General features: G+C 41.3%; 1 protein-coding gene across 5 annotated transcripts in view; it reads left to right on the top strand.

Annotated features, from left to right (window-relative positions):
- Window positions 1–21,219, top strand: part of LOC136862817 (uncharacterized) — a 377,696-nt gene that overhangs the window by 133,991 nt on the left and 222,486 nt on the right. For all 5 annotated transcript variants that reach the window (XM_067139080.2, XM_067139079.2, XM_067139081.2 and 2 more), the window contains exons 3-4: window positions 8,712–8,787; window positions 15,577–15,800. In XM_067139080.2, the coding sequence (XP_066995181.2) occupies window positions 8,712–8,787; window positions 15,577–15,800 (300 nt within the window). The remainder of the gene's footprint in view (window positions 1–8,711; window positions 8,788–15,576; window positions 15,801–21,219) is intronic.

The raw sequence follows: 21,219 nt of genomic DNA, 5'->3' as shown, positions 1-21,219 counted from the left end.
ACAAAAAAATACGTGTTTCTTTATTTTTAATGAAGATTCTAAATACCAATTTTTACATCTGCAAACTTTAAAAGTTTGGAGATATAGATTCACTAATTTTAAAAATTCACCCCCTTTTCACACTCCCATTAATTAGATTTTCCAAAAACAAAAAAATACGTGTTTCTTTATTTTTAAAAGAGATCAAAAGTACCAATTTTCAGGTCTGTAATATCTTCAGTTTCTGAGATATAAGTACCGGTATCCTGATTAAAGGCATTCAACACATTTTCCCCCATTTTCACCCTTTTTCACCCCTCCTATTGGGATTTTCTGAAAACAAAAAAATACGTGTTTCCTTATTTTCAAAGAAGATTCTAAATACCAATTTTTACATTTGTAAACTTTTAAAGTTTTGAGATATAGGTGCACTCATTTTAAAACTTCACCCCCCCTTTTCACCCCCTTAGCAACGGAATATCCAAAAATCCTCTCTTAGCGAGCACCTACATCTTAATATGAATGTATCCCCAAAATTTCATTTCATTATATCCAGTAGTTTTGGCTCGGCGATGATGAATCAGTCAGTCAGTCAGGACAAGCTATTTTATATATATATAGACTAGCAAGATACCCGTGCTTCGCTACGGTATTATACTGAAATTTATAATTGAATGCTTATTGTTTTAGATATATAATCCGCCGAAATTCGCGATCTGACTCGTTCTCTGCGAGAATCCACCAAAATTCCCGATCTATTATTTTACGGCACGTTTCCTCCCATTTTTAAATCTTCCTTTCCAGCAATCGATTTCGTACTTCCCGGGTTAGGCTCAGGTATTCCTCCATGTCAGTTGGGTCCGTAAATCTTTGCCATCTTTTCCTATAATATTTTTAATACGGATATAATCCTTCAGGAGATCCGGCGTGCTGTCATACTGGGTGCCTTGGCGGCACTGAACCCGCGACCGGACTGCATTCTTAGTCATTACCCGTCCAGGAGCCGTTTCCAGCGCGGTCAGCAATTTGACGACGGTCCGGATATTATTACTATTATGTGTTGCTGGAATGGCTGATGACAGGGAAAACCGGAGTATCCGGAGAAAAACCTGTCCCGCCTCCGTTTTGTCCAGCACGAATGCCACATGGAGTGACCGGGATTTGAACCACGGAACCCAGCTGTGAGAGGCCGGCGCGCTGCCGCCTGAGCAACGGAGGATCCTTATAAGTACATTAATAACAGTAAAATCAATTGGTCTCACCTCCTTCTACACCCCACCGCCGTTAAGTTTATTTACAGCCACCCTCCCCCCCCCCCCCGAAAAAGAATTAAAAGGATGCTTGTTTCTTTATGTTTAAGGGAGATTCCAAACACCAATGTTCACGTCTATTACCTTCAGTTTTGAGATATAAGTATCCACATAAAAATAATTTACTTTTTTTCACTTCATTTCACAATAATCTCTCCTCCCCCTAAATGAATTTTCCCGCAAAAATATACTTGTTTCTTTAATAGTAAAGGATCTTCTAAATACCAATTATCACGACTCTAACTTCTTCAGTTTTTGATTTATGTGTCCTCATGAAAGGAATTCAACTCCTTTACACTCCCGCCCTCCAAGATGTTTTCCCCACCAAAACGCCTCTTTCTTTGTTTTTAAAGGAGAACCAAATACGAATTTTCACGTCTGTAACAACTTTAGTATTAGATGTATGTATTCTCATACAATTAAGTCAACTAATGTTTCAATTCTTCCCCCCCCCCCTTCATTGGATTTTCCGAGAATACGTGTTTCTTTACTTTTAAAGCAGATTGCAAATATCAAATTTCACGTCTGTAACATCTTCATTTTTGAGATATCAGTAGCCTAATTAAAAGAATTCATCACCATTTTCAGTCACTTTTACCCCCCCCCCCCCGCCCTCCACCCAAGTGGTATTTCCGAAAACTAAAAATACACTTTTCTTTATGTTTAATACAGATAAAAAAAATCCATTTTTCACTTCTGTAACATGTTAAGTTTTTTAGATATCCGTAAAAATTCTCATTTTAAAATTTCACCCCTTTGGGTTCCCCTTAAGTAGAGTTTCCAAAAACAAATAACCTATATTTCTTTACATTTACAGGAGATTTACACCCACTTTTTACGTCTGTAACATGTTACGATTCCAAGATATTCTGTAGATATAGTCTTTCAAAAAATTCACGCCAATTTGTCACTCCTGTTTAACCGCCAATAATTGGCTTTTCCAAAAACTAAAAAATACATGTTTCTTTATTTTTAAAGGAAATCCCATATGCGAATTATCAGTTCTGTAATGTCTTTCGTTTCTGAGATATGTGTATCCTCATTAAAGGCATTCAACCCATTTTTCACCCTTTTACACCCCTCCTATTAGGACTTACTGGAAACAAAATATACGTGTTCCTTTATTTTTAGAGGAGATTCTAACCACCAATTTTTACATCTGTAAATTTTAAAGTTTTAAGATGTAGACACACTCATCTTAAAAAATTCACCCCCGTTTTCACCCCCCAATATTTGGATTTTCCAAAAACGAAAAAATACCTGTTTCTTTACTTTTAAAGTAGATCCAAAATACCAATTTTCAGGTCTGTAATATCTTCAGGTTCTGAAATATAAGTATCCTCATGAAAGGCATTCAACCCATTATTCACCCTTTTACACCCTTCCTATTGGGATTTTCCGAAAACAAAAGAATACATGTTTCTTTATTTTTAACGGAGATTCTAAATACCAATTTTTACATCTATAAACTTAAAAAGTTTTGAGATATAGATACACTCATTTTAAAAAATCACCCCCTTTTCACCCCCCCCCCCATTAATTGTATTTTCCACAAACAAAAAATACGTGTTTATTTATTTTTAAAGGAGATCCCAAACACCAATTTTCAGGTCTGTAATATCTTCAGGTTCTGAAATATAAGTAGATTCATGAAATGCATTCGAGCCCTTTTTCAACCTTTTCCACCCTTCCTATTAGGATTTTCCGAAAACAAAATATACGTGTTTCTTTATCTTTAATGGAGATTCTAAATACCTTTTTTTACACCTATAACCTTTAAAAGTTTTGAGATATAGATACACTCATTTTAAAATATTACCCCTTTTTTACCCCCCTTAATTGGGTTTTGCAGAAACAAAAAAATACGTGTTTCTTTATTTTTAAAGGAGATCCAAAACACCAATTTTCAGGTCTATAATATCTTCAGTTTCTGAGATATAAGTAGCCTCATTAAAGGCATTCAACCCCTTTTTCACCCCTTTTCACACCTCCTATTGCGATTTTACGAAAACAAAAAAGTACGTGTTCCTTTTTTTAAAATGAAGATTCTAAATACCAATTTTTACATCTGCAAACTTTAAAAGTTTGGAGATATAGATTCACAAATTTTAAAAATTCACCCCCTTTTCACCCTCCCATTAATTAGATTTTCAAAAAACAAAAAAATACGTGTTTCTTTATTTTTAAAAAAGATCAAAAGTACCAATTTTCAGGTCTGTAATATCTTCAGTTTCTGAGATATAACTACCGGTATCCTGATTAAAGGCATTGAACACATTTTCCCCCATTTTCACCCTTTTTCACCCCTCCTATTGGGATTTTCTGAAAACAAAAAAAAATACGTGTTTCCTTATTTTCAAAGAAGATTCTAAATACCAATTTTTACATTTGTAAACTTTTAAAGTTTTGAGATATAGGTGCACTCATTTTAAAACTTCACCCCCCCCCTTCTCACCCCCTTAGCAACGGAATATCCAAAAATCCTCTCTTAGCGGGCACCTACATCTTAATATGAATGTATCCCCAAAATTCCATTTCATTATGTCCAGTAGTTTTGGCTCGGCGATGATGAATCAGTCAGTCAGTCAGGACAAGCTATTTTATATATATATAGACTAGCAAGATACCCGTGCTTCGCTACGGTATTATACTGAAATTTATAATTGAATGCTTATTGTTTTAGATATATAATCCGCCGAAATTCGCGATCTGACTCGTTTTCTGCGAGAATCCACCAAAATTCCCGATCTGACTGGTTTTCTATGATTTTACGGCACGTTTCCTCCCATTTTTAAATCTTCCTTTCCAGCAATCGATTTCGTACTTCCCGGGCTATGCTCAGGTATTCCTCCCGGTCAGTTGGGTTCGTAAATCTTTGCCATCTTTTCCTATAATATTTTTAATATGGATAAAATCCTTCAGGAGGTCCGGCGTGGTGTCATATTGGGTGCCTTGGTGGCACTGAACCCGCGGCCGGACTGCATTCTTAGTCATTACCCGTCCAGGAGCCGTTTCCAGCGCGGTCCGCGCATTTGACGACGGTCCGGATTATTATTATTATTATTATTATTATTATTATTATTATTATTATTACTATTATTATTATTATTATTATTATTATTATTATTATGTGTTGCTGGAATGGCTGATGACAGGGAAAACCGGAGTATCCGGAGAAAAACCTGTCCCGCCTCCGTTTTGTCCAGCACGAATGCCACATGGAGTGACCGGGATTTGAACCACGGAACCCAGCTGTGAGAGGCCGGCGCGCTGCCGCCTGAGAAACGGAGGATCCTGATAAGTACATTAATAACAGTAAAATCAATTGGTCTCACCTCCTTCTACACCCCACCCCCCACCGCCGTTAAGTTTAATTACCGCCAAACCCCCCCCCCCCACCAACAAATTTAAAAGAATGCTTGTTTCTTTATGTTTAAGGGAGATTCCAGACACCAATGTTCACGTCTATTACCTTCGGTTTTGAGATGTAAATATCCCCATAAAAATAATTCAATTTCTTTCTCTTCCTGTCACACACCTTCCCCCACCCCCCTCCCCTAAGTGAATTTTCCCGCAAAAAGTACTTGTTTCTTTAATAGTAAAGGATCTTCTAAATACCAATTATCACGACTCTGACTTCTTCAGTTTTTGATTTATGTGTCCTCATGAAAGGAATTCAACTCCTTTACACTCCCGCCCTCCAAGATGGTTTCCCCACCAAAACGCGTTCTTCTTTGTTTTTAAAGGAGGTCCAAATACGAATTTTCACGTCTGTAACAACTTTAGTTTTTATTAGATGTATGTATTCTCATACAATTAAGTCAATTAATTTTTCAATTCTTTCACTCCCTCCCCCCCTTCTTTGGATTTTCCGAGAATACGTGTTTCTTTACTTTTAAAGCAGATTGCAAATATCAAATTTCACGTCTGTAACATCTTCATTTTTCAGATATTAGTAGCCTAATTAAAAGAATTCATCACCATTTTCAGTCACTTTTACCCCCCCCCCTCCCTCCAACCAAGTGGTATTTCCGAAAACTAAAAGTACACGCTTCTTTATGTTTAATAGAGATAAAAAATACCATTTTTCTCTTCTGTAACATGCTAAGTTTTTTTAGATATACTGTAAAAATTCTCATTTTAAAATTTCACCCCTTTTGAGTTCCCTTTAAGTGGAGTTTCCAAAAACAAATCACCTATATTTTTTTTCATTTACAGGAGATTTACACCCACTCTTTACGTCTGTAACATTTTACGTTTCCAAGATATTCTGTAGATAGTCTTTCAAAAAATTCACCCCAATTTGTCACTCCTGTTTAACCGCCATTAATTGGCTTTTCCAAAAACTAAAACATACGTGTTTCTTTATTTTTAAAGGAGATCCCATATGCAAATTATCAGTTCTGTAATATCTTTCGTTTATGAGATATGTGTATCCTCATTAAAGGCATTCAACCCATTTTTCACCCTTTTACACCCCTCCTATTAGGATTTACAGGAAACCAAAAAAATACGTGTTCCTTTATTTTTAGAGGAGATTCTAACTACCAATTTTTACATCTGTAAATTTTAAAGTCTTAAGATGTAGACACACTCATTTTAAAAAATTCACCCCCTCTTTTCACCCCCTATATTTGGATTTTCCAAAAACGAAAAAATGCGTGTTTCTTTACTTTTAAAGTAGATCCAAAATACCAATTTTCAGGTCTGTAATATCTTCAGGTTCTGAAATATAAGTAGCCTCATGAAAGGCATTCAACCCATTATTCACCCTTTTAAACCCTTCCTATTGGGATTTTACGAAAACAAAAGAATACGTGTTTTTTATTTTTAAAGGAGATTCTAAACACCAATTTTTACATGTATAAACTTAAAAAGTTTTGAGATATAGATACACTCATTTTAAAAAATCACCCCCTCTTCAACCCCCCAATTAATTATATTTTCCACAGACAAAAATACGTGTTTCTTTATTTTAAAAGGAGATCCCAAACACCAATTTTCAGGTCTGTAATATCTTCAGGTTGTGAAATATAAGTAGACTCATGAAATGCATTCGACCCCTTTTTCAACCTTTACCACCCTTCCTATTACGATTTTCCGAAAGCGAAATATACGTGTTTCTTTATTTTTAATGGAGATTCTAAATACCTATTTTTACATCTATAACTTTTAAAACTTTTGAGATATAGATACAATCATTTTAAAATATTACCCCCTTTTCACCCCCCTTAATTGGGTTTTCCAGAAACAAAAAAATACGTGTTTCTTTATTTTTAAAGGAGATTCCAAACACCAATTTTCAGGTCTATAATATCTTCAGTTTCTGAGATATCAGTAGCCTCATTAAAGGCATTCAACCCCTTTTTCACCCCTTTTCACTCCTCCTATTGCGATTTTCCGAAAACAAAAAAATACGTGTTTCTTTATTTTTAATGAAGATTCTAAATACTAATTTTTACATCTGCAAACTTTAAAAGTTTGGAGATATAGATTCACTCATTTTAAAAATTCACCCCCTTTTCACCCTCCCATTAATTGGATTTTACAAAAACAAAAAAATACGTGCTTCTTTATTTTTAAAAGAGATCCAAAGTACCAATTTTCAGGTCTGTAATATCTTCAGTTTCTGAGATATAAGTACCGGTATCCTGATTAAAGGCATTCAACCCATTTTCCCCCATTTTCACCCTTTTTCATCCCTCCTATTGGGATTTTCTGAAAACAAAAAAATACGTGTTTCCTTATTTTTAAAGAAGATTCTAAATACCAATTTTTACACCTGTAAACTTTTAAAGTTTTGAGATATAGATACACTCATTTTAAAATTTCACCCCCCTTTTCACCCCCTTAGCGACGGAATATCCAAAAATCCTCTCTTAGCGAGCACCTACATTTTAATATGAATATATCCCCAAAATTTCATTCCTTTATGTCCAGTAGTTTTGGCTCGGCGATGATGAATCAGTCAGTCAGTCAGTCAGTCAGTCAGGACAAGTTATTATATATATATAGATATAGATAGATAAGGGACCACCCAGTATAAGTGAAATCTATATTCACTCTACGTTCTACAGAACGAACTATTCCACACAATACACACAGTGAGTGTCCAAAAGTCATGGGAAGACAATGAATATGATGTTAATAAAGAGTTGCTCCTCCGCGAGCCCTCAAAACGGCAGCAGTACTTGGAGGCATCGACTCTACAAGGTGTTGGAATCATTCTGGAGGGTTCTGGACCCACGCATCTTGCACTGTTACCCACAGTTGGTCTTGTGTAATTGGTGCGGTGTTCATGGAGCGTGCACGTGCATCGACAGCGTCCCATAAATGCTCTATTGGATTAAGGTCGGGGGATCTGGAGGCCCAATCCATGGTCGCAACTTCACTGGAGTGCTCCTCCAACCACCTACGTGCCACCACAGAGCGGTGACATGGCGCATTCTCCTGTTGAAACTGAATCTCCATCTGGGTACTCCGGGGCCAGAAAGGGATGCAGATCGTCTGAAGGAATGTCCACATAACGTGCACCTGTCAGCGCTTCCTGCAGCCGGAAAATGGGGCCTAATTGCGACCGTGAGAACGCCGCTCAGACCAGAACTGAGCCACCACCCGCCTGAACATAACCTTGTTGACATGCAGGATCCATAGCTTCATAGGGCATACGCCACACTCTCATGCGCCCATCAGCTCGATACAACTGAACCGGGATTCATCGGACCATACTACACGCCTCCACTGTTCCATGGTCCATTGCCGAAGTTCGCCGGCCCATGCACGTCGTTGAGCTCCGTGTCGAGGTGTCAGCAACAGGAACACGAGTTGGCCGTCGGCTGGTGAAACCTATGAGGTGCAGTTGCCTCCTTACAGTCCAGGTAGAAGTGGGTTCCTGACTCCCAACATTCAACTGGACGGTGATCTGACTCACAGTATCCCGTCGAGCGCCCGGTATGGTTCTGCGGAGGCGACGTGATGTCCGTTCGTTAAACACCTGTGGTCTTCCCGTGCGGCGGTTTACGCGGGTGGTAACATTCTCTCTGCGATATTGAAGATCCACCCTCGACACATTTGACCACGGAAACCCGAATTCACGTTTAATCTCCGCAATGCTATAACTCATGCGCCGTGCGCCGATGATCATCCCGCGTTCAAAGTCGGTTAACTCGCGACGTGTTGCCATCGTCACGACACTGGCGTCTGCGACAGACTGCTCAGCTACGCCGCAGCTAGCCGCAACGCTCAAGGGTCACACACGGCACATTTTCTAGTGGGACACACCTTCCCGTGACTTCTGGCCACTCATTGTATAACGAATATAAGGTACTACTGACAAATCACATACAATTATTTAAGTGTTAATTAAAGATATCCATGGCTATGTATATTATTTACACTGAACAAATTTGTTTCTTCTTTCAGACGAACCAAATCAAGTGTTGAAGTAGGATTAGTAACAGCGATATCGAAGAATCAAGATCTCCAACAAACTCAGAACGTAAGTAAATAACAGTAAATACCCTGTGGAACGCTAATCGATGAGACACATGCCCTGCTAACCGTACAGTACAAACGTCACTGTCACAGTTATTTACGTTTTGGCATTTTTCATCCCGGATTTATTTCTACACACAATTTGGTGGTGCGTAGTATTTAAATCATTGTAGTTATGTACTACTCATAGAAAACTTGGCGATCACATGAACATTCTGATTTCTTTCTCCTCTTCAAATGAGGCGAATAAAATTAGAATGGTGCCTGGACCACTTGACCATAGCCGACTATATCCAGTGCAACGGATATTGATTAATACCTTCAAATAAATATGTACCAAGTAGGAGAATCCTGTCCGTTAAAATTTGGTCTAAATTTATGGAGTGCATGTACAGGCGCGCGGCTGTGAGCTTGCATCCAGGAGATAGTAGGTTCGAATCCCACTATCGGCAGCCCTGAAAATGTTTTTCCGTGGTTTCCCATTTTCACACCAGGCAAATGCTGGGGCTGTACTTTAATTAAGGCCACGGCCGCTTCCTTCCAACTCCTAGGCCTTTCCTATCCCATCGTCGCCATAAGACCTATCTGTGTCGGTGCGACGTAAAGCCCTAGCAAAAAAAATATGGACTCAGGAGGCAGGTATCGTTAATCCCAGTTCTTCTTCTTCTCCTTCTACCGCGTCTTCTACCTGTGGGGGTCGCGGGTGATAACTTTATTTTTACCATTTGCTTTACCTTGCACCGACAAAGTCTTAGGGCGACGATGGGATAGAAAAGGGTTACAAGCGGGAAGGAAGCTGACATGGCCTTTGTGTGAAAATGGTCACGGAAAACCATCTTCAGGGCTTCCGACAGTGGTGGTCGAACTCACTATCTCCCGTATGCACGCTCACAGCTGCGCGATACTAACCGCACCGCCGACTCGCTCGGTGGTGAGAACTATGTCGCCAATCCTATGTCAAGGGATGAATCACAATTGCGTGTTTTTATAGTGGCTGGCAGTGTGAATGTGCTAACTCTATACATATGTGGAGGAGGGTGTTGGAACAAATTCTAACAGCCAGTCCCCGAGCCAGAAGAACTAATCAGACACGATTAAAATCCCCGACCAGGCCGTGATTCGAAGCGGGGGCCCTCTGAACCGAAGGCCTCAACGCTGACCTTTCAACCAATGAGTAGGAAAATTGCTATTATTAATATCAACAAGAAGTGAAAGTATTTAGATTTTTTCAATCGTGAAATTACCAGCCTTCCGCCCCAGTGCGACAGCGGACTCCCCAGGATGATGGCGGCTAGTGCGTCGCTGAGAGACCACCTTTGCAGTGAGAGAGGTATGTAAGCTACCTCCACTTGCTATAAATGCTTGCCTTTGTCTTTTATGTCACAAAGAACAAGGAACAAGGGTACAACTATATTTTCCTCTAGAGGTATGTAAGCTACTTCCACTTGCAATAAATGCTTGCCTTTTTCTTTTATAGTAAAATGAAAATGTTAAAGGTCCACCTTTTCAATACCATGAATGTTTATTGATGTGAGTATATATCACATAACGTTAAAGAAGATGGTATATATACTCACATCAATAAACATTCATGGTATTTGTTCTGAGGTATCTGTGGAACAGCAGAGATGAAAGAAGGTGCGGGCTAGAATGGGTCTAACTACAAGGCCACAAGATGAATTTAAAATTTCAATAAAGGTTATATTTTCAAAATTATCAAAACATAACAAGATTTAACAAAGAGCTTTAGACTTCAACAAAAACCAGCGAATCAAACAATAACCAACTATCCGGTCCAAAACCAAGAAAACAATTTTCCACTAGGTGGAATAACAATGAAAGGCAGGTACAAGAATAATTTTACCAGTTCAGGGAATTTTTACAAGTTTTGGGCTTCGAGCCCCACTTTCATAATCCTTGAGCTATTAGCCCAACTTTACCAAGGTACAAATTTGAACTAAGGGGCAGAAAATCCCATCATACCAAGGAGCACTTGCTCCTAATTACCATGTTAAGCCTCCTATAGGCCCCCACCAAATACAAGAAAGAACAGACCCGCTCTCGATTTTACAAGCCTATCAAAGGCCACAACAAACTTTACTTCTAACTGCCCTCAAGGCACACTTACAAAGAAACAAGGGTATCATGTACCCAACCTACAGGGCCTTCGCATGAAGAAAAAAAAACAGGTTAAGTTACTGGCCCAAAGTACAGAGAGAACTGGAGGCGTGAACTTGCACTCCTAAATACATATTTTAAAACCTAAGTGGCGCTAGGCCGATTACACAGGGGCTGATCCCAATCTATGGAGGTGACTAGTATACAAGATAAATTTAACACATTAAGAAGGAAGAGAAAAACGGTTACGAAAACATAGTCACCTCAAATTCAAAATGAAGAGGAGCTCGAGAGGGTAAAGCACTCTCTATCCCCGCTTTACAGTTAAAGAGATTTGTACATTTTACACAGACTGAAAAGGGATTTACATTTTAAAGAGGTGGGTTACATATTAAAGGTTTCGAACCCTCCCCGCAAGTTAAACTGCTGAGCTAGCGAGAAATAAAGATGTTAAAGAGCCATTACCTTGTTGAAGAGCTGCTGCCTGAAGAAAGAGGCGCTTCCCGCCCCCTGCTACATATTCACACACTGAGTTAGATGTTATACCAGTGCCCCGGAGACGAGAAAATCAGCAGTTTTTATACCCTCGCGGAAAATTCGAGACCTTTCATGAAAGATTAGGACCCGCCCACAAAAGTTTTATTGGCTAACAGCAAAAACTTATACACAAGGCGATGAAGAAACACCTTATTGGTGGGAAATTAATTACAGAAATTTAGGATTGGTTCAATTCAAAACAGGCGGAAAGGAAGCTTAATATTGCCAACCCTCAAATAAAAGAACAAAATTTAGTAAAGACAAAACTTATGAATACAAAATTTCTCCAAGAAAGTTCATTCCTTCGCACCAGAGTGCATAATCATAGTTTTTAGTAGAGACGTCTGTTAGAGAATGTCCACACTTCTTGATCAACAAAAGCAAATCAAAAACACCTAGAGACATCTTCTGATAAACAGGAGAGTTAATTCAGTTGTTACAGTTCAGGGTTTCTCCTATAGAGAAGTTTCAATTGGCGCAAGATTTGAACTTGCGTCGTAGAGGTGTACCGCCCGGTACAGTATTGAAAAGGTGGACCTTTAACATTTTCATTTTACTGTAATATTCCAGTTCAATACGGAACAAAATGAAGTTTCTAACTTTCAATTTGTCTTTTATGTCACAAAGAACAAGGAAGAAGGGTACAATTATAGTTTCCTCTTGGGAACATAAGTTTTGCTATTATTAATTTCACAAATAAGTGTGTTTTTTGTCACGCTTTTTAAAGAATCTGCCATAAATAAGTTCTCAACGAAAGAAACGTTATTCTACTTTTCACAAACATATATCCTTTTGAGGTATGAACCTCAAAAGTGACCTCATGAAATTTGTCAGTAAAAACGTATTAAATAACGCTACGATGTGTCACACGAGTCCTCCACTAACTCAGCGAATATGCGTGACGTTATCAGTAATGCCGTTCTTCACAGCTCCAGCCCACACCCGGCTGATGTATGCTAAATCATACCAAGAAAGAAATTGAGAGAATAATTGTGAGAGCTATCTCGCTGAGCTCTCCATGTCCACACACACCAGTGTGACGGACTACTAGGGATGAGCTCAGATGCACCACAGGATCATATCATCCTTGCGCCTGCGAAAACCGCAATGTGATAATATTTTTGGAAAAATACTGACACTCAGCACGTATGATTCGTTGACATGGGAAAGGTAGTAATTTAAAAAAAAGTCGAAATTTCGTTTTCTTTTAATGGAGAAACTAGTAAACGCTCATGCCAATGACATGGAAAAGATAGCAAGTCAACTGTTAGAATAGATTTGCTTCTACGATTGACGCAAGATGGAACCTGTCCACGAGGTTCGGCATGGAGAAGGTAGTAATTCAGCCCGTGCCTCTGGCGGAATTAGGTACAACCTTTGCCATTTGCTGACAGTGAACTGCCCGTAAAACTTGTTTATAGCTATTATAGTTCGTCATAGTTACATCTCAGTCACCAGAATGCCTCCGAAACCTATTTCATTCAAAATGGTAAGTCGTTATTGGCAGCATCTTGACGTGACGTTCATACTAGTTCTCTATTTTCATAAACAGGTATTACCTGTATCTAACAATAGGCCTAGAAGAAATTGCGGAAATGATCAGAGAGGTTAAACATTTTCAACCATTTCATGTAATCATGATGGCACCTGGGGATTTTTGTGACTTCGACATGGAAATTTAATTACTCAACACCTTAAGATTAGCCCTGTAAGCTGGATAGGGATTTCAAGAGCTGAACTTCCATCAGTCAAGACAAGACAATCATTGAAGGAGGCCAACCGTCAGCGAAGGACTTATTGGCTATGCTGGACTTCTTTGATGAAAAATATCTTGCGTTTTAGCGTGAAATGTGTGCTTGAATCATACACGTCAACTGACAAACTGATTAGACAGAAATTTTTCAAAATTTGTTCTATCGGATAGTTTGTGCCAGAAATATATTTACCATAACTTTGTGTGTTAAACTGATACATGGATAACTCCTTGATTTTATATGATATTTGTTCAATATCATCTACTTCACAATGCTGGCAAGAATATTTTTTCTTCCCCTGTAAAACTTCACTGGTCCTAGAAGAAGTTGCGGAAATGATCAGAGAGGTTAAACATTTTCCCATGTCCATGCCTCATATATTATGAAGAGCGAGAATTCCTTGACAACTGCCGCACAATATTGAACCTTACCGGCCAAAGTTCTGAACTAAATTTTTCACAGAGCGACTTTTGCAGGCGCAAAGACGCAATATCTATGGACTGGAGAGAATACAAGTTAGTCTCTTTTACGCGTCAGACATTTGTGTGGCGGGCCTTCTATACCTAGGTTGGGTGGCTACAGTAAGAGAAAATGAGCAAACAGATACCCATGCACCATCAAAGGCGTCGTATAACAATCAGAGATGGAACAGTAGGCTATTTAAATTTGTTGCGCTTCAAACTATAGTGTCCTTTTGCGGTATAACCTCAATGTAGCATCATGAGGTCTGTAATTTAATGAAAACCTAATATGCGCAACTTCATGATTACCTAATGCTATTCTTCACAACTCCAACATGACTTACAGCCTACACCGGGTAGAGAGTATGTGGACATTTTATAATTGCTATTATTAATCTCCACAACTCCATACTAATTATCATACTCCGAAAATAATTCCATCAGAAACATGCATCTTTGAACTTGTTGACGTTCGGCGCCCTGCAGTACGTCATACTTAGTCCGATATGAATAACATCTTCCACACGCATTTCAGATACTGAGACACATGACGGTAAATGAAAATGAAACGGCGTATGGCTTTTAGTGCCGGGAGTGTCCGAGGACAAGTTCGGCTCGCCAGGTGCAGGACTTTTGATTCGACTCCCGTAGGCGACTTGGCGTCATGATGAGGATGAAATGATGATGAAGACACAGATACCCAGCCCCCGTGCCAGCGAAATTAACCAATGTTGGTTAAAATTTCCGACCCTACCGGGAATCGAACCCCGGACCCCTGTGACCAAAGGTCAGCACGCCATGGAGCCGGACACATTACGGCCCTGTGGCGGCTCCTTTCGGTACTTCTTGGAAGGGACTAGTGAGATAAGCGACCGGGGAGCTCCAAACCGGCCTGGAGGGCATGGCTGGCAAGGTATTGGTCTCATCGGCTGGCTTACCTGTGAGTTTGTCGGAGATGCAACGAGATTATTCCGTCCCTGGCCACCTCGCGAATATTCTGGTGCACATCTCCCGAGCTATAAAAAAGGGAGGCTAGCCGCGAACAGTCAGCTAGTGCTGGACTCGGAGTCAGTGCTAGAGTCACTGTGGGACTCAGTTTTGGGGTCAGTGTGTGGGGTTCGGTAGCTGGGCTGAGGGTGACAGAGGTGTTGGCTGTTGCTAGTGTCCCACCGAGGTCTGAACGAGGAGCCGTGGCTGTGTTGGAGGGTCCAGTGAATAGATGGACTAAATACGGTGGACGGAACAGAAGATTGTATACTACCTGAGAGTTCTGTGTGTGTTTGTACTTCTGTGGACTGAGGATTGTCGTAGAAGCGGCGACCGGAGCGTAATTGGAACTCTGTAAATAATCGTGTGGGGAGGAGTAAGGTCCTGCTGTTTATCACTGTTGAGCTGTTGTTGTTTATTTGTTCACTGTGTTTGACTGTGTGAATTACTGGACTGTCTCGGGAATCGAACCAAGGAACAGTCATCGTGTGCTGTGTAGCCAGTAGCACTGTGTTCAAATCTAGCTTTCTGCATGCAGTTGCTATGTGGGGTCACTGGACTTGGAGAAGGCAAACCCATGAATAGAATTAGAGCTTCCTTCAGGTTAAGACTGTTCGGCTGGAGAATTGTGTGTGTGTGCGTGTGTGTGTGTGTGTGTGTGTGTGTGTGTGTCAATTTATTGGGTCATCCTGAAATAAATTAGAGTAATGAAATAGACGCTGGTGTATTCGTAACAGTATTACTAGCATATGTTTAATCATCAACGCGACTTTTCAGTATTTTTCACGAGAAATTTGGAAAATATTTACCAAAAAACCGGCCCTGAATATAAATATTAGAAAGGATGTACAGAATTACCTCAGTGTGATTTTTTTGCACAAGTATACTTGGGTGTGTGTCGTATACGAAATTAATGGCAATGTATTTAACTTTCAGGTGAACTTGGGAAAACAAATTCAGTCTAGCACATTCCAAGGTGTGCCAGTCTTGCAGAACTCAAGTCTTCAGATGAGGACTGGAATCCCACCTGTATATAGTGGTCGTTTCACTGAATACATGCGAGCAGAAATGCACAGATCACCTGTCATTGTGAAACGAGTACATGCTGAGAGTCCGGTCCCGCCTCAAAGCATATTGCTGAGGGAGCTTGAGGTCCTCAGGTAAGAGTACACTTAATTGCTTGATTCTTTAATTTTTGGCCACTCGTTACACTCAACGGGCTAATAATATGGTGGGTGTCCCAAATAAGGCCATCCTTTTAATAAGACCACCGGTCGTTTTTGCAAGAAGTTGAAGGAAATATTAACAGATGATACCACCTCCTTGACACTCGATACAAGCGCGTGTATTGCTGTTAGGAGAAATATGGAGTCGTCTCTGAACAACACAGGTCTCCATTGACGAAGTTGCCAGTTCACGTGGGTACGGGCAAGGAGGAGGCGAGCTGCGCGATGTTGCTGCGTTAATCAGGGCACTCTAACAGGACGTCTGGATTGTAAGGACACTTCTCTTAACCCCTTCCATACTGTCTGGTCAGACACCGCGACTCCAGCGACCCTCCTGAGGTCTTGTTGTAGTTCTCTGGCAGTTGCTGAACGACGCCGCAACACACAGATGGTCAGATATCGGTCATCCTGTGGGGTTGTCATGCGTCCACGACCTTGTCCAACTCTCCTTGTGAACTGGCCTGTCTCACGATAGCGATTCCACAAGCAAGATCCACAGCTACACAACGGAAAGTCCATCCTTCCTGGATCAAAGTGATGGCCCTTGCGACTTGAACCTCGTTAAGATGTCTCACGGGATGTGCTGATTGACGGACAACGTGCTCAAATGACCGCAGTAGTCTGTGTACCTCACAGATATTCACTTTGTTTTGAGGGGTCACCTGACAGTTTAATGCATGGCTACGTCTACAGATGGATTATAACTTCGATTTGACATACCCTGAGCAGCTACGGTCTCAAGGTATGCTGTACGACCAATGAAAACCTATCTACCAAATTAACGTTCACATACCAGACGTTACAAAACATATTCCCCTAATTTTTTTTCTCATGAGGAACTTACATTTTTTGTCTATTTGTTGAGGATGGTTGTAGTGGGGGTGGGGTTGGAGGAAGAGGGAGATTGTTTAAAAAGTGATTAATAACCTTTTCTGTGGTTTTCAAATGTTGTGGCAGAGCCGGGGATCAAACCCGGACCTCCAGGAGTTGCAGCTAATTACACTAACCACTACACCACAGAGGTGGACCGTTCCATTTCTGCTACCACTAATCACTGGAACTTACGAATTCGCCACTTGTAGAATATTTACCATGCAGAGGCATGGATTTTATCGCACCCTTTGATAAATTTATCTTGGCAGTAATCGAAACTACGATATTAATGATGTCGGACTAGTCCTGATCTACGGAGGCAGCTCGCCTCGGTAATGATTCATCTGCTTAGCCTAAACACTTGATTGTATACATATTTTACATCCAGGGACCGGATATGAGGATGACAACTGTTTGGCATTTGAAAATAATAAGATCTCAGGTTAGAGGCGCGCGGCTGTGAGCTAGCATCCGGGAGTTAGTGGGTTCGAGTCCCACTGTCGGCAGCCCTGAAGATGGTTTTCCGTTGCTTCCCATTTTCACACAAGGCCACGGCCGCTTCCTTCCAACTCCTAGGTCTATCCTATCCCATCGTCGCCAAAAGACCTATCTGTGTCAGTGCGACGTAAAGCCACTAGCAATAAATAAATAAATAAATAAATAAATAAATAAATAAATAAATAAATAAATAAATAAATAAATAAATAAATAAATAAAATCTCAGGCAACCCACCTTACATGACTGCACTGTGGTACAACCTACTACTAGGGGACTGCTTCAGAGGCGGGCAAGGAAAATACAGCAAGTGTCTTCTGCCATTGTTGCTATCCAGCAGCGCTGGCATCCTTCATAGCACAGGAAGCTGAAATTTCAATATGATTCAATTTACTGTTTAGTTGTAACCCATCGTCGCCATAAGACCTATCTGTGTAGGTGCGACGTAAAGCAACTAGCAAAAAAAGAAGTTGTAACCCGAATATGAAGAAGTGATTATTGTTTTGTTTTACAACTTACTTTACGTCGCACCGACACAGATAGGTCTAATGGGATCAATGGGATAGGAAGGGGCTAGAAGTGGGAAGATGAAGCGACCGTCGTTTTAATTAAGGTACAGCCTTGTGTGAAAATGGGAAGCCACGGAAAACCATCTTCAGAGCTACCGACAGTGGGGTTCGAACACATAATCTCCGGAATGCAAGCTCACAGCTATGTGACAAGCTGTGCAGCCCCTTTCTCCCTACGAAGAAGCAATCCATATTTTCACTCTTATGCACTGTGATTTATTTACAGTATACACAGTTTCAGCCGGCCTTGTGGTGTAGGGGCAGCGTGCATGCCTCTTACTCCGAGGCTCCGTGTTCGATTCCCGACCAGGTCAGGGATGTTTACCTAGATCTGAGGGTTGATTCGAGGTCAATTCAGCCTACGTGATTACTGATTACAATTAAGGAGCTGTCTGACGGAGAGATAGCGGCCCAGGTCCAGAAAACCAAGAATAACGGCCGAAAGGATTCGTCGTGCCGACCACACGAGACCTTGCAGTCTGCAGGACTTCGGGCTGAGCAGTGGTCGCTTGGTAGACCAAGGCCCTTCAGGGTTGTTGCACCATGGGGTTAGGTTTGGTGGGTTTGGTATATATAGTTTCATACTGTAACGAGCAGAATGGCCACGCGTTTAAAGCGCTGCGGCCATGGTGTTGAGCTCTGCATACGGGAGACGAGAGGGTTCGAACCTCACCGTCTGCTGTTCACATTGAAAACTGATGCATCACTTAAAAATCTATTCTTTTCTTAGCACCACCGAATACCGTTATCGGCAATCTCAGAACTGCTCTCGTCTTGCGGCCATTTCATTAATTATCTGCTCTTATGACCAGGTAGTTTAATATAGGGTGTAGAATTTACTTTGAATTGTGCTGCACATTGGTATCGTCAGTCTACCTGGCCAGTAGTAAAGGCAAAATGTGAACGGAGAGTGTCACTAGACGCACAGTACATCATGTGGCAATGGTGATCGTACATCTCTGCAGCAGACTATCGCACAGTTTCTGCTCATACAAGTACAAGGATCTACTGACCAGTGATATACCAGTTTCCAGTGCATATGACGTATGAAAACTTGTGTAAGTAAGTAGTCCGCGTCTGTGGTGTAGTGGTTAGCATGATTAGCTGGGTTCGATTCCCGGCTCTGCCAAGAAATTTTAGATTAAGAGGTACGAGGGCTGGAACAGGGTCCACTCAGCATTGGGAGGTCAACTGAGTAGAGAGGGCTTCGATTCCCACCTCAGCCATCCTGGAAAAAGTTTTCCGTGATTTCCTACTTTTCCTCCAGGCAAATGCCGGCCGCTTCCTTCCTCTTCCTTGCCTATCCCTTCTAGTCTTCCCCTCCCCCACAAGGCCCCCGTTCAGCATAGCAGGTGAGGCCACCTGGGCGAGGTACTTGTCCTCCTTCCCAGTTTTATCGCCTACCCAAAAGTTTCACGCTACAGGACACTGCCCATGAGGTGGTGGAGGTGGGATCCCTCGCTGAGTCCGAGGGAGAAACCAACCCAGGGGGGTAAAGAGCAGTGGCGTATCCTGGAATCTCCACTGAGGCATGCAACTAGTAACCATGCAGTTAACACAATGTATGAAGTAAATTTCAATTCTACTCACCCTAATTACATGTAAGTGAACTCGAGCCAAACAGTTTTACTGTAAGTTCCTGGATTGAACGTGCGTACACAATTCTTGTTTTCTATTTTTAAATTTAGGAGAGTCCGCCTCTGTGGTGTAGTGGTTAGTGTGATTAGCTGCCACCCCCGGAGGTCCGGGTTCGATTCCCGGCTCTGCCACGAAATTTGAAAAGTGGTACGAGGGCTGGAACGGGGTTCACTCAGCCTCGGGAGGTCAACTGAGTAGAGGTGGATTCGATTCCCACCTCAGCCATTCTGGAAGTGGTTTTCCGTGGTTTCCCACTTCTCCAGGCAAATGGTACCTAACTTCAGGCCACGGCCGCTTCCTTCCCTCTTCCTTGTCTATCCCTTCCAATATTCCTATCCCCCGCAAGGCCCCTGTTCAGCATAGCAGGTGAGGCCGCTTGGGCGAGGTACTGGTCATCCTCCCCACTGCCCTTGAGGCGATACAGGTGGGATCCCTCGCTGAGTCCGAAAAGCCGAGGGAAAAGCCAACCCTGGAGGGTAAGCAGATTAAGAAGAAGGAGAAGAAGAAGATTTTTTTGCTACGGGCTTTACGTCGCACCGACACAGATAGGTCTTATGGCGACGATGGGATAGGAAAGGCCTAGGAGTTGGAAGGAAGCGGCCGTGGCCTTAATTAAGGTACAGCCCCAGCATTTGCCTGGTGTGAAAATGAGAAACCACAGAAAACCATCTTCAGGGCTGCCGATAGTGGGATTCGAACCTACTATCTCCCGGATGCAAGCTCACAGCCGCGCGCCTCTACACGCACGGCCAACTCGCCCGGTAAAGAAGAAATATGCGAGGGAAGGTAGAGGTCTCCCGGCTTGAACTATTTGAATCTTTTCATCAAACGAACGGCCAGTAAACTGATTTACAATTATATCCGTTTTAGACTCATCCATCGTTAATACCACAATAAGCACAAAATATAATAGAAGACCGAAAACGACGAATAGCACAGGAACAGCACACACAGAACGAACTCACTAATCAGCAAAACACACAATGAATTAACTCACTAGTTAGCCACAACTGAAGCACTGGAGGAAAGTCACCTCAGTGGCATTGGTCAGTTTCGTCACGTTGGGTTCTCGCTGGGGGATAATCTGTGGGTCCCGTTCGCTGTAAACATGTCGACTTTCTCCAAGTTGCTAACAGATGGCAGAGGGTAGCACGGGTATGGGGTGACAAATTCTGACCAAGTTTCAATTGCAGCGACATCGTTCGGAGGGTTTCAGAACTACGTCTGCCACCGAATGCAATTTTAAGATTGAATGCCTTGCTTCCTAAACTCCGCCATGCTGTCTCTTTCTTCCTAGAGAGGAGTAGACGGCGAGACTACACCAGCACCACACGTAGTCAAGCAACGGAACTAGTACAGTTGCGCGGACCTTTTGAACTTCTGAGAGATGAAATCGTTAATATTTGACTTAAAACAACCTAAAATCGTACATCAGACAGTTCTTTGTGTTATCATAACGCATGCAGTGAATGCCTTGCATTCAAGGAGAATACGCCCCTGGTAAAAAGATTAAGAAAGAAAGAAGTAAGTAAGTAAGTAAGTAAGTAAGTAAGTATTTATTTCCGCTACAAGTGGCTTACGACTGGTGTCAGCATAAAATACACAATAACAAATCAGTACACAATAAAATGAAGTGAATAAACTACACTGTACTGATTCTGGATGTCAAGCGAAAACAAAAGTAATAATGGTAATGACCCCTTATATGAAAGCGATATTAAAGATATTACCTATAATATTTATGCCAAAGATAAATATGAGAAAAATTAATAAAAAC

Source organism: Anabrus simplex, chromosome 2 (genome assembly GCF_040414725.1).
Source record: "Anabrus simplex isolate iqAnaSimp1 chromosome 2, ASM4041472v1, whole genome shotgun sequence".
NCBI classification, from domain to species: domain Eukaryota; kingdom Metazoa; phylum Arthropoda; class Insecta; order Orthoptera; family Tettigoniidae; genus Anabrus; species Anabrus simplex.
This window is presented reverse-complemented; position numbering and strand designations above follow the sequence as displayed.